Raw genomic sequence first — 15796 nt, 5'->3', positions numbered from 1 at the left:
TTAGTGTCCTTTTTAAAGACTGAGTAAATACATCCTGCCATGTCAATTTATCAATTTTCTCAGAGCTGAAGTTGTCAGGCGCAGTTGATGCAGAACTTCAAGCAATTAGATGTCTCGCAAAACTAATGCCACTGTGAACATACACATTTTTAGTTATTATTTCACTTATGTTTTAGAGCAATGTCCTCTATCTTTTGTGTCTAGCACGATGGGCCTCTGGATGCTACTCTAATACCAGTAATTATTAACAGTTTTTTAATTCTGTAACCTGAGAATTGAGACTATAAATGTGCTTTAAAGGGACATCAATTTATACATCAAACTGGATTTTTTAACTGACCTTTTACAGTTCACTTCGTGCATCTGACAACCCCTTAAGGTATTTGCAGTGTGAGCACAGGCAGAGCGTAGCAACTAGACAGTTGTGCTTTGTTTTGTTTTACATGTATTGATGTCTGAATTTTCACAACTGTCCACTCATTTGTATATTTTGGAGGGGAAGGGAAGGGAGGGAGAGACTTTTTTTTTATTTTAATGTTATTTCAATTGACAAAAATTATCAGGGAATTCAGGCACACAATTGCTTCAGATCTCCTGACAATTTGTGTGACTTGCAATCACATTTTTAAAAAGAAACAAGGTTTCTCTTATACTCCCCTTCCTGTGTGAATACAAAGAGAAAAGTGAACATGTTCCTTACTAGGATTCAAGAAAAAAAGACAACTACTTGAGTATCTGTAATATAATGGAATGCAAATAGACTAGATCCGTAACTATGGTGAATCTTGTCCATGTGCATTGTGTTGAATTGATGGCAATGGTCCCAGTCCTGTAGCTCCTACTCATTTGTATCATATTGGCCTTGTAGCTGGAACTCATCAAAGCATTTTTGTTTCAGTACACATGAAAGGATAGAATCATGCTTGCCTCTCATAACTATATTCAGTTTGCACTGCTTGTGAGAATTAAACATAGCAAAAACTTTAGTCACTAAGGCGTTGTCTACAATGCCACTTTACAGCTCTGCAACTTTCTTCCGTGGGGTGAAGCATCCCCATGAGCACAGCAAGTTTCAGCACTGTAAAGTGGCAGTGTAGACAGTGCACTAACGCTGGGAGCTACTCCCCTTGTGGGGGTGGTTTTTTTACAGCACTGGGAGAGTTCTCTCCCAGCGCTGGTGCCGCGACTACACAGCCAAGTTAAAGCACTTCCGTGGCAGCGCTTTAATGTTGCTAGTGAAGACATACCCTTAGGAAAGCTGATGTTGCTCTGAATTCCCACAGGTAGCAAAAGTTTCAGAGCTAAGGTACAGTTTTTACAAAGCCTGGTCTGCACTAAAAAGTTAGGTTGACCCAGCTACATCACTCGTGCGGGGAAAAAAAATAATCCATGTCCCTGAGCCGTTTAGTTAAGCCAACCTAACCCCTGTATAGGCAGTGTTAGGTTGATGAAAAAACTATTTCATTGACCCAGCTACTGTGCCTCAGGGAGGTGGATTACCTTCGCTCACAGGGGAATCCCTCTTGTTGGGGTAGGTAGTGTCTACAATGAAGTACTCTAGCAGCGCAGCTGTGCCGCTGTAGCATTTCAAGTTCACACAACCTTTTAGTCCAGTGTTTTCCAAACTTGGTATGCCGCTTGTGCAGGGAAAGCCCCTGGCGGGCCAGGCTGGTTTGTTTACCTGCCGTGTTCGCAGGTCCAGCTGAGCGCAGTTCCCAGTGGTGGACGTGACGTCCCAAGTTTGGGAAACACTGCTTTAGTCACTTTTCAAAGTAGAATAGCAGTTCAAAGTTAACCTGCAAAAAGTAAAAGTTCTCTCTTCTTGGCTTATGATATGTAAATAAGATCTGACCCAAATTATAATCCTCCCCATCCCCCAAAATAATTAATTTTATTTTTCGGTGACTTGGTTAGCGATATGGATAGGTAGGACTGGAGTAGAAGATTTCTCAGTTTGAAAAGTAATCTTCTGAAAGCAGTTGTCCCAACTGCAATGGCTTTATCAGTTTTTTTTAAAACTCAATTTCAAACAGCCTAGATAAAAATTCCTTCCTTTCTGGGTTGCTCTTGTTTTCACTGTCTTATCACATCACTCCCTAGTGGGATGTGGTATTTTGTTTTGTTTTTTACCTTTTTTCCCCACTCCCCAGTCCACCAAGGAGTAAGTCAGCAAAAACAGTGAAGTCAAGACATGCAAACATAAAAGGCAAAGAACTCCTTTTACATCTTCTCCATGCAAAATTTCCCTTTCTCTAGCAGTCACCTTACTTTTATTACACTATCTCCTAGAAGCTCCAAGTGGGCTAAGCATTATGAGAATTAAAGAAATTCATTTTTACTCTTGGTCTGTATACATTGTGTAGTTTCTACATTCCTATTTTGATAGCATAATTTTAGAACTTCTCTACTACTGTGACCATCTATAAGGAAAAATAGCTCTCTGAACCCATCTCCCATATTATAGACATGAGGAACCTAATAAAACAGAGCAGGTACACAGGAAAACCCAATGTTGATCCACTTTCCCATGTACAGTTGAATAATAGGTGAGTCATTTCCACCCAGCTTCATGAATATTCTGCTTAGTCAGAGATATAAATCAACTTGAAATATTGGTGGCTGCTCACATGTGGAAATTTATTAAAAATCCAGTTCCCAAATGCCTTGATAGTCTTGGTACAGAGCTGTGCTTCCTGCATTCTGTGTCTGCATGGATCTAGTGTGCATAAAACAAAGGATTTTCCTATGGTGTTTTTCTTACAGAGAACAGAATGCTTCTAAACTTAGTAGTGGGGGAGGTGTTTGTTGCCAAGGCCAATTGTTTTTAGTGGACATATTTTCACCAACTTGAAGCAAAAAGTTGTTTGAAAGCTCATGTTAGAATGGGGTTTGTTATGCTCTTCATTTTCTTCTTAAAAACATCCCTTCAACAAAAGCTACAATTAAAAGCTATTATTACAAGAACAAACAGCCTCCCTAAACTTTAGAAAACCAGGAAGCCTAAGACTCTGCTCAAAATAAGTAAATGTGAGAAACATTTGAATGAATAAATTGTTTTGCTGCTATGAGAACCATCACATTTAGCGATGAAGTCTCTTCAGAGGTCGCTGAGCTCCCAAATTTCCACCTCTTCCTAAGAGTATATACATTCTTAGTTTTATAAGTTCCACTCCTGTAATCTGCTCAAGTGGGTGAATTTGCCCTTCCTTCCCCCCACCACAGCAATAAATTACCTTTGGGATGGGGCCAGAAATATTGCATGCTATCAGGTAAATGAAAATGTACTTCTTAATTATATGACTAATGCCCTTGATTTCTGCCATTTCTACAGCTGTACGTAATCCACAGATTTATTTGCCACTTCCTAAATAAAAAGAGTGCAGTGGGGGGGCCTCTGCCCTTCCCCCCTCAACCCCAGTTACTGTACATGTGCTGACAAATTCACATGTTGATAATACACATAGCTAGTGTCTCTATAGATACAAATTTCATAGGGCCATACTGTTATATCATGGGATATATACACGGTAAGAGCAAATGATAGTGTGTGGTAAAGGATCAGACTTGCTGCTATTGAAGCCATATAACTATGGACTACAGAGCACTGGTTTTATATATTTGCAAGTTCAAATTCATGCATCCAATGCCTTGAACTGTCACAAGTTGTCAGGCACTCAGATTGCTCTTTTCCCAGGCCACTTATATATTTTCATATTGTGTGGAGGGTGAATACATACTAACACCCACTGGCATAAATATGTGTGCTATACAGTAGTATTTGCATAGGTACGCTGTTTCAAACTATGCATATTCAGTGTCATATCTTACATCAGGTTTATGAGTTTTGCTTTGTGACTTAGTCCATGGATTTATTTAGGAAAAAAGCAGTCTTCAAAACTGGAGAGGTATTCAACAGTGGAGTCTTTGTGACACTCTATACCTCAGGGATGGGGGAGGCACCTTGTAAGCTCCATACTCATAATTTTTATATAATTGTGATATTTCATATAAAGCATGCCAGGTAAGGACTCGTGGGAAGGGCTGTGATCTGCTGAAAGCCATTGTTCTATCTAAATGTGTATATAATTAGCACATATGAAGTTATGAGATTGTGTTGTATGGTTGTTACTAAAATATGCTGTGAGTTGGAGAATTGCCCAGATATTAGATCCCCAGGAACAATAACAAGGGAGCTAACCAATGCCCGGGCAGGTGTCGAACAACCATCAGCAGCTGTTGTCGAGCCAGGGAGTTACAGTTCAGTGATTCACCTGCACAGGGCCACGCCAAGGGAATTTCTCAATTTTGCCTGGTGACTTTGCCCATCAGACATACCTGCACTTGTGTTCTCCAAGCACATGGAATGAGGATGTAAAATAGAGGACAGAGGCCTCATGGTTTGTCCTGTATCTTCTCCCAACTATGCTGAATGCAACAAGAACGCTGGAGCTGAGGAGACTAGTCCCCAGACTAACAGGAAGAGCCTGCATATGAAAGATGGTAACCAACCTGCAGTATCTAGTGGGGTGAGAAAAACTGCTTAGTCCAGAGTGCCTAGTCTAACAAGGTTGAGAATTTAGACTGCGTGTTTATCTTTTATTTTCCTTTGGTAACTACACTGACTTTTGCCTATCACTTAACACTTAAAATCCATCTTTTGTAATCAATAAACTTATTCTAATGTTTGTCCTTATCAGTGAGTTTGACTGAACTGCTTGGTAAATCTGCTCAGGTTATAAAGGCTTGTGTATGTCCACTTCCCTTGGATGAAGTAGTGAACCAATAATAAACTTGCATTGCTCAAGAAAGGATCTTGAGCAGTTCAAGATGGTATATTCCCTAGGGTTCAAGGCTAGGAGCGAGGGCTGGGGGGAAAGAGATTTGGCTGGTGTGATTGCATGAATTGTCCCAGAGCCGCTCATGAATCTAATTGAGTGTGGGGCTCCACATACCATTGTACTAACTGGTAACAGCACATGGAGGGGTTTGCTGCTTGTTACCAGTAAGTAGGGTGACCAGACAGCAAATGTGAAAAATTGGGACAGGGTGGGGAGTAATAGGAGCCTATATTAGAAAAAGACCCAAAAATAGGGACTGTCCCTATAAAATCGGGACATCTGGTCTCCCCTACCAGGAAGACATTGTGAGAGACAACCCAAATTAATGAGTTAAGGGGGCACAGCGGTCGCACTGTCCCTGGTTGCACCTCATCACAGTCTTATTTAATTTATTTTATCTGACTAGCAAGAACTAAACAGATAGATAGAAGTTCATGTTGTATTGAAACCATCACATCAATTGTGTTCATACCTTGCCATGAGTTTTAAGGAGCTCAGTCTGTTTATCTTACAGAGAAGTTTAAGAAGCAACTTAATTGTGGTGTAGGAGTAGCTACAGGGAGAGAACAAACCAGAAATTTAGAGGGCTTTTTTAATCCAGGGGATAAAGACATAACAAGATCAAACGGCTCAAAATTAAAACTGGAACAACTCGAACTGGAAAAAAGATGTGTAATAAACAAGAGGGTAATAAACTATTGGAAGAGATTGCCAAGGGGTGTTGGAAACTCTTTTACATGGAGACTTTAAATCAAAGTTGGATGTCTTACTAAAAGAGATGGTCTGGTTCAGCTGCAAATTATGGGGCTGAATGCTGGAATTACAGAGTGAAATTCTATGGCTTGTATTGTGCAAGAGATCAGACTAGCAGATCATAATGGCTCCCCCCGCCCATTTTGGCCTTAAGACAGCATTTAAATTCATTGATTTTTATCAGTCAGCAGCCTTTTGGCAACTGTAACTTCAGAGGAATGTCTGTAGCTATTTCAAACTGCCTCTTCTAGAAGCACATGGTTATGCAGACTGGATGTGTAAAACTTATGCAGATATGACGTCATTGTACATAATAGTAATTCTTGTTTTGTATTCTTTGATATCTAATCCCTTGCAGCTCCTTTCCTTTTAATGCATAAATGCCAAATACTTAGATAATTATCAATTCTGTACTTGACATTTTAAATAAATGCAATCTGTTAAATTTCCATGTGAACTGTAAAGAAATTTCTCTGGCCTGAACTTGCATCAAAATTTGAGCGGAATGGAAAGGCTTTCTTTCAGTTGAGTTGTTGTTATGGTCAGAAGATACACTTTGCCTTGCCTGGGGTTGCTCACTATATTGATCCTCCCGCTCTGAACTAGGGTAGGGGGGCAAGTTCACTTATTTTTAAAACGGGGGAGTGATGGGGGACGAGGTGATGGGTGTCAGTATTCCAAATACTTCCTGGCTACCCAGTGGTTATGATGATGCAGTTGCTGCAGTTGCTGCAGCAGCATCCAAGTGAAGGTCTGGAATTCATTTAGGGCATGTCTACACTTAGCTTCAGTGTAAACACTGCCTACTCTGACAAGAGGAGTTACTCAGTTGGCATAAGTAATCCACTTCCCTGAGAGTGATAAATAGGTCAGCAGAAGAATTCTACCATCAGCCTTGTGCTCTCTACACGGAACTTAGGCTGCCTTAACTATGCTTTTCGGGGGTTTGGATTTTCACATCCCTGAGCGATGTAGTTATGCCTACCTAATTTTCAAATGTAGACCAGTCCTTTGCGGTTTTCACTTTAATCTGCTGGCCTGGAAAGTGTTGTGTATATAATTAAACTAACTAGGCACCCATCAGTTTCATTTTCATGCTTCTGTTTCATTTCCTGGTTCTTATGATCTTGTAGGAGAAAGCAAGAAGGAAAGGAAAGAAACTGGGAGGGAGAATCTGATGGCAGGGAGTAGTGGTGGGGAGGATGTGTGGGGGATGGGATGGACAACACAAGAGACAGTATCAAGGGTAGAGTCTAAATTAAAAAATGCGGAACCAGTTTTCTTGCCAGGGAGTGACTGTACCAGTACTAGCAGTGCAGACAACAGAAGCAGGGGAGGGTGTTCAACACCCAGTCATGAAAACCTTCCTTCATAACACTGCTATAAACACCTGAGTCTAGTCTGTGCTAGTGCTTACACTAATGGTGTATCCATACTGCTGCTGGACAGGAAGTATAAAAATTGCTAGTGGATATGGAGCCAGGGAGAGGGTCTAAAACTTCCTAGAAAATGTAGAGTATGAAAGAAGGCAAAAAAGAAAAAGTTGTAGTTTTTTGAGGCGGGAGGGTAGAGATTGCATTTGATTATGTTTCAGCTGTCATTATAAGGGGAATAGCTAATTGAGCTAATTTGCCAAATAAACTTAGAAATAAAATCTCCCCAGTAAAGTGTTTGAATTTACAGCATCGCTTAACACTGCATGCATATTGTGGAGGTTTGGAAGGAGAGTCCAGTTACACTTGTGCACATGTGAACACTACACATGAGTAAAATTAGTAGCCGTGTCAGCACACACATTCTTCAGTGCTTTTCAGTAGATCTTGTTTTTTTCTTAATTCTAATTAAGCATTAATTGCAACCCGGGGACTGTAATGAATGAGATGTAGAAGATATGGTAAATGTGAACTCTTGCTTTGTTAGCTCTAACATTATTTGATCTTTATCTAAAAGGCAGTGCAGTGCCTTCCCAGCTTAATACATTTGGCAAGAGAGATGAATCACATCATTCTTGTGACCTGGTTGACAGAGAAAAATAAGGGAAATATTTTTTTGTTCCTCTCTAGAATTTCAGTTGGATTGGTGAAATTATATGGATGATAGTCCAGGTGTCTGAGTACAGCTTTTACATAATGTCAATCAATAATCAGGTTGGCAGTTTAGTCTAGTAGTCTCTGTACATGGTGGAAGATAGAGGTTCCTAAGTTTTAGGGCTTGTCTGCCTGAGGAAACTGACCATCTTAAGCAGAGTAATGGTTGAATAAAGTCATTTTAACACTGGAATAGTGTCTGCATATAGCTATATTGGCATAACTATAGTTATAATTATTCCACTATAGCTAAACAATATATTTCCCTGTGTACTAGACTAGCTGCTTGTTTTGCTATGCCTGTCTTGCTGGGTAGTCTTAGGGCAACAGAGGTTTAATTGGGGCTTGGTGTCTTTTTTTTTTTTTTTTTTTTTTTTTAAACTTGTCTCAGAGGGTTATATTTTGAAGCTTAATGCAATGTACATCAAAACCTGAGTTGTATGACACTTTTCTGCCAGTTTTGCACTGAGTCCCATGTAATTTTACCAGAATCACTATTTTAGCATGGAAAACTAATTCCAAGGTCAACTAACTTAAGTCACAATTTAGTTTTAGCATTTCACTCTGATGCAGCTTCTAAAATACCATAACGAGGAAGCAAAAGATGCAGTCTCTTTATTGTATGCACATCAGACTTTTGTGCTGTAGCTTGATTGTTTTATCTATAAAGGGATGATTACTGATTTACTAAAATGGATTTCTCTCTTTTTTTGGAGATAACACAGCAAATGAGTCTCAGATGTTACTTGCATTAACTCAGCGCGATCAAACTAGGGTTGACTTTGGACAAATGTTTATGTATATTGGATATGAACTCTAGCAGAATAACTGGATTATAGTTGGCAGGTTATAATGGCCTCCTCTTAAATAAGGAAATGACAATTCTGCTCCTCCATCTTTTGGGGTTGTCTAATTAATGTAAGTAAATAACTAAGGGAACAGGCCCTAAGTAATTTCATTTTAGTTTAGAGTTGGCCTGTGAAAGTCTACTAAACCCTGGAACATCTTTAGTTTGATGACTAAGGTCCTGAGCTTTTACTGAGTTCTGTGCAAACAGACCTCTCTGTTCCACAGACAGGGATCAGCACATAATTTGATTTCTCGCCGCAGAAAATGTCTGCCGCAATATGAAATGTTTAAAATTTTGCAAGTAGCAGGATTTTCGAAAAGGGCTATTATTTGGAAGAGATTTAACAATCTATAGCACAGCTATGATGCAGCACTCAATCAAGGGGAGAAAAGGAGAAGATGCTTTTTTTCATTTGGTAAACTACCAGGGTGGATTAAGGTGCCATAGAGTACCAAATTTTTTCATTTTGTTTTATTTTCACTTCACAATGTAGAGAAGGCGGATAATGCTCAAGATAATCAGTGGAGACCTGCTTCTTTAAACCTTTGGGACAGAGTATGATAGCATTTCTGGCATTCTTCTGTTATAATACAGGATGGGTTTGAATTTTTGTGTAGGGAAAACCTGAACCCTGACATCAAAGAAGGAATGCTGATAGGTTTAGGGAAACTACAGTATATAACTGCTATAGTTAGAAGGGGACAGACCTAGATCTAAGATTGATTTTCCTCAGGTGAAGAGAGAAACTCTAAGGTGAAAGTTTGTAGCTAAGGGATACAAAGCAATAGTAAGTACTAATGCATGTTTCTCACCACCACCACCAATACCAACAGTGAGTTGTATTTTTTAATTGACTGTCAAGAAGCCCTCCGACAGAGACTTCAGTCTGCAGGTACTCTCTGTTGGTCCTTACTTTTCTATCAAGAAAATACTGATTTATGCACTGTCTCAGATTGGATGTCCCAAATAAGTCACTTTTAGAAGCCTTGGCCTGTATATTTATTTTTTAAGAAAAAGTATCAAACCCTTCAGTTAGGAATACAAACTTGATAATGCAAATTGTTGTCTACTTGAGTCTTGCTAGAACAGCCAGAAATCAATAATACCAAGAGAGGTGTTAACTTCTAGCATTCATCTTAATAGTTTGGTAACTTTTAAGTTTCCCTTTTCACCTGAGGAAATCATCTTATTGCTCCAAAAAGGAATCAGGAAATGGCTCGTGTCTTGAGTGGAATTGATTGGCTCATCTTGCCCAGTCAGTCATTGTTATTGGAGAGAATGTTAAAAGTCCTAACCTGGGGAGAATACTAAATTGCGAGGTCATCGAGTACAGTAGCTTCTCTATTATCAGGTCTCATCATAATTAAAATAGTATAAGTTTGGAGTCTTCCTTTCATGGTAGAAGTGGTTGAGTAATATTAATCCTGTTAAACTACTTTGTCCTATGATCACCCAAATCTTAAAAAAAATCGTGTCTGAGGGAACGTCCTTGACCAGAAAGATGTCATAAAGGAGGGAGGGGACAAGGCACCCCCATAGGGTACAGTTGCAGACTCAAAAGCCGCTGCCTCAGTGGGGGAACAAGGGCGGTCCAGGTTATAGCTGCCAGACTGCAGCCAAGAACTATAGAACCTTTTTAAAATTATAAATAAAGCAGCAGGTGTGTGTAGTAAACTTAACCTTTGTCTGAGAATGTCTTAACTGACTGTATTTTCCCTTCATCTTGCAGCTGATTGCAATGCCATTCTTAAAGGTCTACAGCCTGTTTTTCAAGAGCAGGGAATGACAGAAACAATTCATAACTGGGAGGATCATGGTTACTTGGCAACTTACATCAACAAAAATGGAAGGTGAGTTGGATATTGGAGCCTGGGTTTATATTCTGACCAGATGAGTGAAGGCATCTATGAGCATAGTTATAACTGTGTGAGAAAAGCAGCATTAACACCATCTGAGCTTCTGAAAACAATCTATAAAAGGAACTGTATATATGAAAACCTCTGCCCAACCCTTCATCCCTAACAAAACACACAAACAAACAAAACAGCCCCAAAGGAACAGAACAGTTGGGTACTGGCTGAGACTTAGTTTAAATACTATACTTAACTAAAACTCTTTTGAACACACTAAATTTAAAAGGTGTCTTGCTGTGTCCTTGTTGTTTTTTCATTTCACCTTCTTCCCTATCTTTATTTGTTTTTTTTCCTTATTCTAGATCATGGTGTGTCTCTTACTGTTTTTCAGCCTTATTTTTCTCCCCTGTCCACGCAGTACTTGCTTTACTTCCTTCCCTATATATTTTTTCTCTTATTTTATTTCTCCCTTGTGGCTTCCGAAAGGATCATGGAGTCTCCTCAGCTGAGCTGATCCACTGTTCCTTTGTGTGTGTGTGTGTGTGTGCGCGCGCGTGTAGGTGTAGGCGGGGGGTACTTCTGTTGTAGCAGAATGAAATTAACCCAAACTTTATCCAGTTCCATTGCTACCCAAAACTCTGAACAGTAGCAGTGAAAACTGACCACTCTAATCAGTTTACCCTCTGTTGCAGCATAGGAAGCATCTGAGAAATAGACAGCCAGGAACTGTTTCTCTTCAGACTTAGGACAACCTGCATTAAATCACTTAACATTCCCAGTGTGAACTGAATTCCATCTTTGCAGTCAAAATGGCTAGTTTTTTTGTTTTTTGTTTTAATGAGATGATAAATTCTGCAGAAATCCAAAGTTACACTTCTTCCAACTCCCTTTGAGAGAACTTCCTACTTGCCAGGGATTACTGTGTTTGAAGCCCTGCTATCATTTATCACTGCTGCTTTAGCCTCAGGATTCTCATATTTCCAATGATAAGATCGTTATATGTAACCACATTTTAGCTTTAGAAAATTGCAGCATGTGAATGATACATGTACTAACTGAAGTGCATTCTCTGGAGAGAAGAAAAATGAAGTCCCCAGGGCTTCTGTTTTTCCCAGATCTGAAGAAGAGTTCTGTGTAGTTTGAAAGCTTGTCTCTCTCACCAATAGAAGTTGGTCCAATAAGGTCACCCCCCCCGCCCCCGGTCTCTGTAGATGTATTAACTTGGTATTTTTGCCCCTTTATTGCCATTGCTTTTGGCTATTTTACAAACCCATTGTTAATTTCCAAAAATAAATTGGTTATGGTATGAGTGGGATACACTTTCATATAAGCAGATCTAACTGAGACAAACTAATAAAACCAGGCTCAGTTTATTCCCCTTAGTTGTTTTCCCATGCGGAAATAGATTTTGTTTTGAAGGACTGCATATTTAAGTATAATTGGCCTATTTGACGCTTCACATCAATTAGATTAGCTTTACTGCACTCATGCTTGACCATTTTGTAACTTTGGCTCATCCCTGAAGGCAGAAACCAAAAGCTGTGCAGCTTGACATGGGTTTTATGCTTTGTGGGTTTTGTTGACTTGTGTCAAAAGACCTTCATATTATTCCATAGGCAGTGGCTGGAGTTAGTTACCTAACAAAACTATTTTGGCTTTGACAGGAAACCTTGTAACTCTGATATTAAGGCCTCAGTGGAGGGTGCTGTAATTGGACCCATCTTGCTGCACAATGTATCTTCTTTCTGGGCCTGCACGAGGAGCTTTCATACTGGGTTGCTGGGTCTTGTCAAGCACAAACAGTCCACTCTGAGTCAGAGGTGAAGCCCAGGAGGGGAGAATAGCCATCCTTAATATCAAAGTGCTCGCTTTGGGTAGTTTCAGTACTTGTCTATGCCCTGAACCAGGCAAAGAAAGCTGGGCCAATGCAGCGCCACATGCAAAAGTGCTAAACCTAGAAAAACGAAAATGTTTTGAACAATTCCCAAAAATATTGTTAAACACTGTGTATATAATGCAAATTGTAAAATGAGCATGCTACTTTTTAGTTGTAGATTCAGAGTATTACCACTGCTGTCGACAAAAATTCGTCTGACAAAGACATTTGAACAGCCCTTTGGAAAGCTGCAGCTGTTAAATGAATCAGAGCTGATTTGCGGATTAAGCTGCACTTTCCTGTTGTCATTGCCAAAATAACAGAGCCTCGTCCTTCTTTGTCTGAAGTTAAGCTAGCAAAAGTCACATTTGGCTAGTCTACCTGTTCCATTTAATTCATGATTTACTCTGACAAAGAACCTAATTGAAGAAGGCTCACTTGAAAAACATTCACTAATCATTTTGTCAACACAAACGTAGGAGAAATAACCATTCACACCCCACGCAGAGGCAAGACACTGCCCACTTTAACCAATCAAATCATTGCCAGTAGTGGTGTGAATGAATATTTTCTTTGCTGTACCAGCCTCATTGACCAAACACTGAGCCGACAAATATACCAAAGATCTCACAAGTGCATTGTGGGACCGCAGCAATTTTTGGTTTTGATCAATACCTTTAAAATTACTTTTGCAAATTGCATTAGCTTTTAAAATGGTGCCTTGTGTTAAGCAGCACATTTCTACCTGAAATGTTGTTACTGACTCTCATTACATGTAGTACATGACATTGTAGGGAAAATCATTACTGCACTTTCAGTGTATTTTTACTTTGTGCATATGTGCTGGCACCTTCCATACAGCAAAGGAACAAGAAAATAATGATGAAAAGAAAATGTAAAACTTCAAAAAGTGGCAATGGAATTCAGGGTGAAGGGGGCACTAAAGGTAGTATCTGTAACTGTTTTAAGTTTAATTTTTTTTAATTGATGGTGCCATATAAATGAATGCTGTATCTTACTGTGTTCTAGTGGCAGCTTTGATTGTGTGTGTGGGTAAACTTGAGAGTTGCATGTGGTGCCTGGGCAGACAGTGTATGTGGGGAGAGTGTGCTTCAAATCCACACTCATGGTCTGCCTGCACAGCTGCTTTAAAAGCAAAATCCCTCTTTCTCATTAAAAAAATAAAAAATAGATGAGATACTTCTCTGAGTAGCTGTGACCTTCACTGTTTTTTAAACCTCTGTTCAGCCTTGGAACAGAGTAGAGCACTGTGATTTATTGGCATTTTGTCAACCACGCTGGTGGTTCTGTAGATTATGATTCTGTCTTGTTCTACAGCAGGGGGGCGAAGGATTTTTTTGATCTCATGTTAACACCTCTTTTAAAAAAAAGCTAGTCTGGACACTCTCCAACCCTTTGTTTCAGGGCTTGTCTTCACATACAGCGCTATAGCAGCACAGCTGCGGCACTTTAGTGGAGATGCTCCTACGCTGACGGGAGAGCTTCTCCTGTCTGTGTAGTTAATCCACCTCCGTGAGAGGCGGTAGCTATGTCGTGGGAAGAAGCCCTCCCATCAACAAAGCACTGTCTATACTGGGGGTTAGGTGGGTTTAACTTCGGCACTCAGGGGTGTGGATTTTTCACATCCCTGAGCAACTTAGTTTATACTGCGATAGGTCTGTAATGAAGACCTGGCCTCAGGCTATAAATTGTATGGTTTACCCTCGGAATCATCCTAAGGTTAGAAGGCAAAATCAGATCTGTAGTCACTTGCTAACCCTGTCACTGTCTCTTGTAACATTGGGTATTTCTTAAATGCCTTAATTTTCCCATCTGTATAACTAAAATAACTACTATGCAGAAGTGATGTAGCGATGGCTTTCATTCATGTCTGTTAAATGCTCTGAGATCTGGTGGGAAGTGCTAATAGATGTGCAAAGTTTGATTTATAAAAATAATACCATTGAAATGTCTCAATCAGGATTGGCTTCTGTTCTCTCCACTTTTAAAATGTTGTCTTCTGTCACTTAGGTATTCCTCATAATAGGGATCTATCTAGGAAGATATTTAGGCTGCCTTATGACATGCGAAGAAGGCCTGAAATGGGGGTGTGATGGGTTGCCTCCCTCCTATCTCCCCCATAATCCTCTCTCAACCCTTAATTGAAGGGGGGAGGGTGCTGAATCCTTCACAAGGTGGACTTCTCTTTAATTTTTTATTTTAATTTAACAGGAGTTAACTAAACTCTTGACCCCAAATCTCCGTCCCACAGCTTCAAGCGATATAAATAAGTCACTTCCTAGTTCACAAGGACATGAAACCTGATGAACTGATGTCCTCTAATTGATTTCCAACCACCCCTAGCAGAAGGCTGGACAAGACAACCAACATGGGTGAGACCTGAATGTCAAATGTTAGAAACTAATAAAACAAGCAAACCCTGCTCCCCTAGCGTATGCATGCTCTCACCCTGTCTCCTATCCTCACCCCCCAACCCCCTCCAAAAAAGGCAGCTCTGTGATTCCTTCAACATGTGTAGAGATAAGGGTGGCTGGCAGCATCCAGGCCCACAGCTGCAGCAGCACCAAGGCCCCATGGCTGAAACTGAGTTCTGTTCAAACTCTACCTCCACTACCCCTTATAGGAGGGAAAGACTGGCTTGACTTGGGCTGTCATCTCTTTTCACTTTTCTGCCACCCCCCACCACCCAAACTGAATGTTAATAACAGAAGTCAGATGTAGGAAAGGAGAGTAAAGCAGTTTTCTTCATAATCTTGTAGATGAAAAATGTGTTGCCTCTGTTAAAATATGAACAGTATAATTTGGCATTTAAACAGGCTAGACTATTTTATATATGCAGTATTCTGCCAAGTGGACTCTTCTTGCATATTAAATAGTTGAAGTACCATCTAAACAGGCCAAAAACTGCTTGCATCTGGAATTACTGGAAAACAAAATCTTTGTATATAGTTTCCTGTGGGCAGGGAGAGTCACTTCAGGAGTCTCAACCTGATAGACCTCTAAGTGCTACCATAATAATAAATTTTTTAATATTTCTATTTTACAGACTACATTGACTATTTTCAACTAGTCTCGTTATTAATGTAAAAATTAGTCTTGTTTTAGAACTTTCAAAATTTAAACTCCAGTATTAATCTACTTTTCAGTCTTAAAAATTGCTGATTTTAGAAGTGACATCTTTGAAAATTCTCTAATAATGTAAGTAACTACAGATCTGATGCAATACCATTTCAAGTTGCTGAAACGTCTCTCTTTGATTTCAGTGAGCTTTAGATCTGGCTCTAAACAAGAGGCCTGAGTTGGTGGGATGTGGTAACAAGATACTTTATTAGATTCTGCTCTCATTTGCTTCCCGATAATTTTGTGACTTCAGTGGGGTTAAAACACACCCCCCAAAACCTTTAAGTGAGAGGACTCTAGCCCATTGAGTCAATTATCCCCTTCTGGTTGCCTAACCAACTCAAAGTTAGGTCTAACTTAATAGTGACAAAAATTTGTTTCCTTCTCTATAGTCTTTT

General features: G+C 39.8%; 1 protein-coding gene across 1 annotated transcript in view; it reads left to right on the top strand.

The window, feature by feature from the left end:
* SMS (spermine synthase) overlaps nt 1–15796 on the top strand; it is a 74082-nt gene that overhangs the window by 21929 nt on the left and 36357 nt on the right. Inside the window, exon 2 of the mRNA XM_032781220.2 lies at nt 10258–10378. Coding sequence (XP_032637111.1) covers nt 10258–10378 — 121 coding nt within the window. The remainder of the gene's footprint in view (nt 1–10257; nt 10379–15796) is intronic.

Source organism: Chelonoidis abingdonii, chromosome 1, assembly GCF_003597395.2.
Source record: "Chelonoidis abingdonii isolate Lonesome George chromosome 1, CheloAbing_2.0, whole genome shotgun sequence".
Lineage (NCBI taxonomy): Eukaryota > Metazoa > Chordata > Testudines > Testudinidae > Chelonoidis > Chelonoidis abingdonii.
Note: the sequence above shows the minus strand (reverse complement) of the source record. Positions and strands in the feature narration are given on the sequence as shown.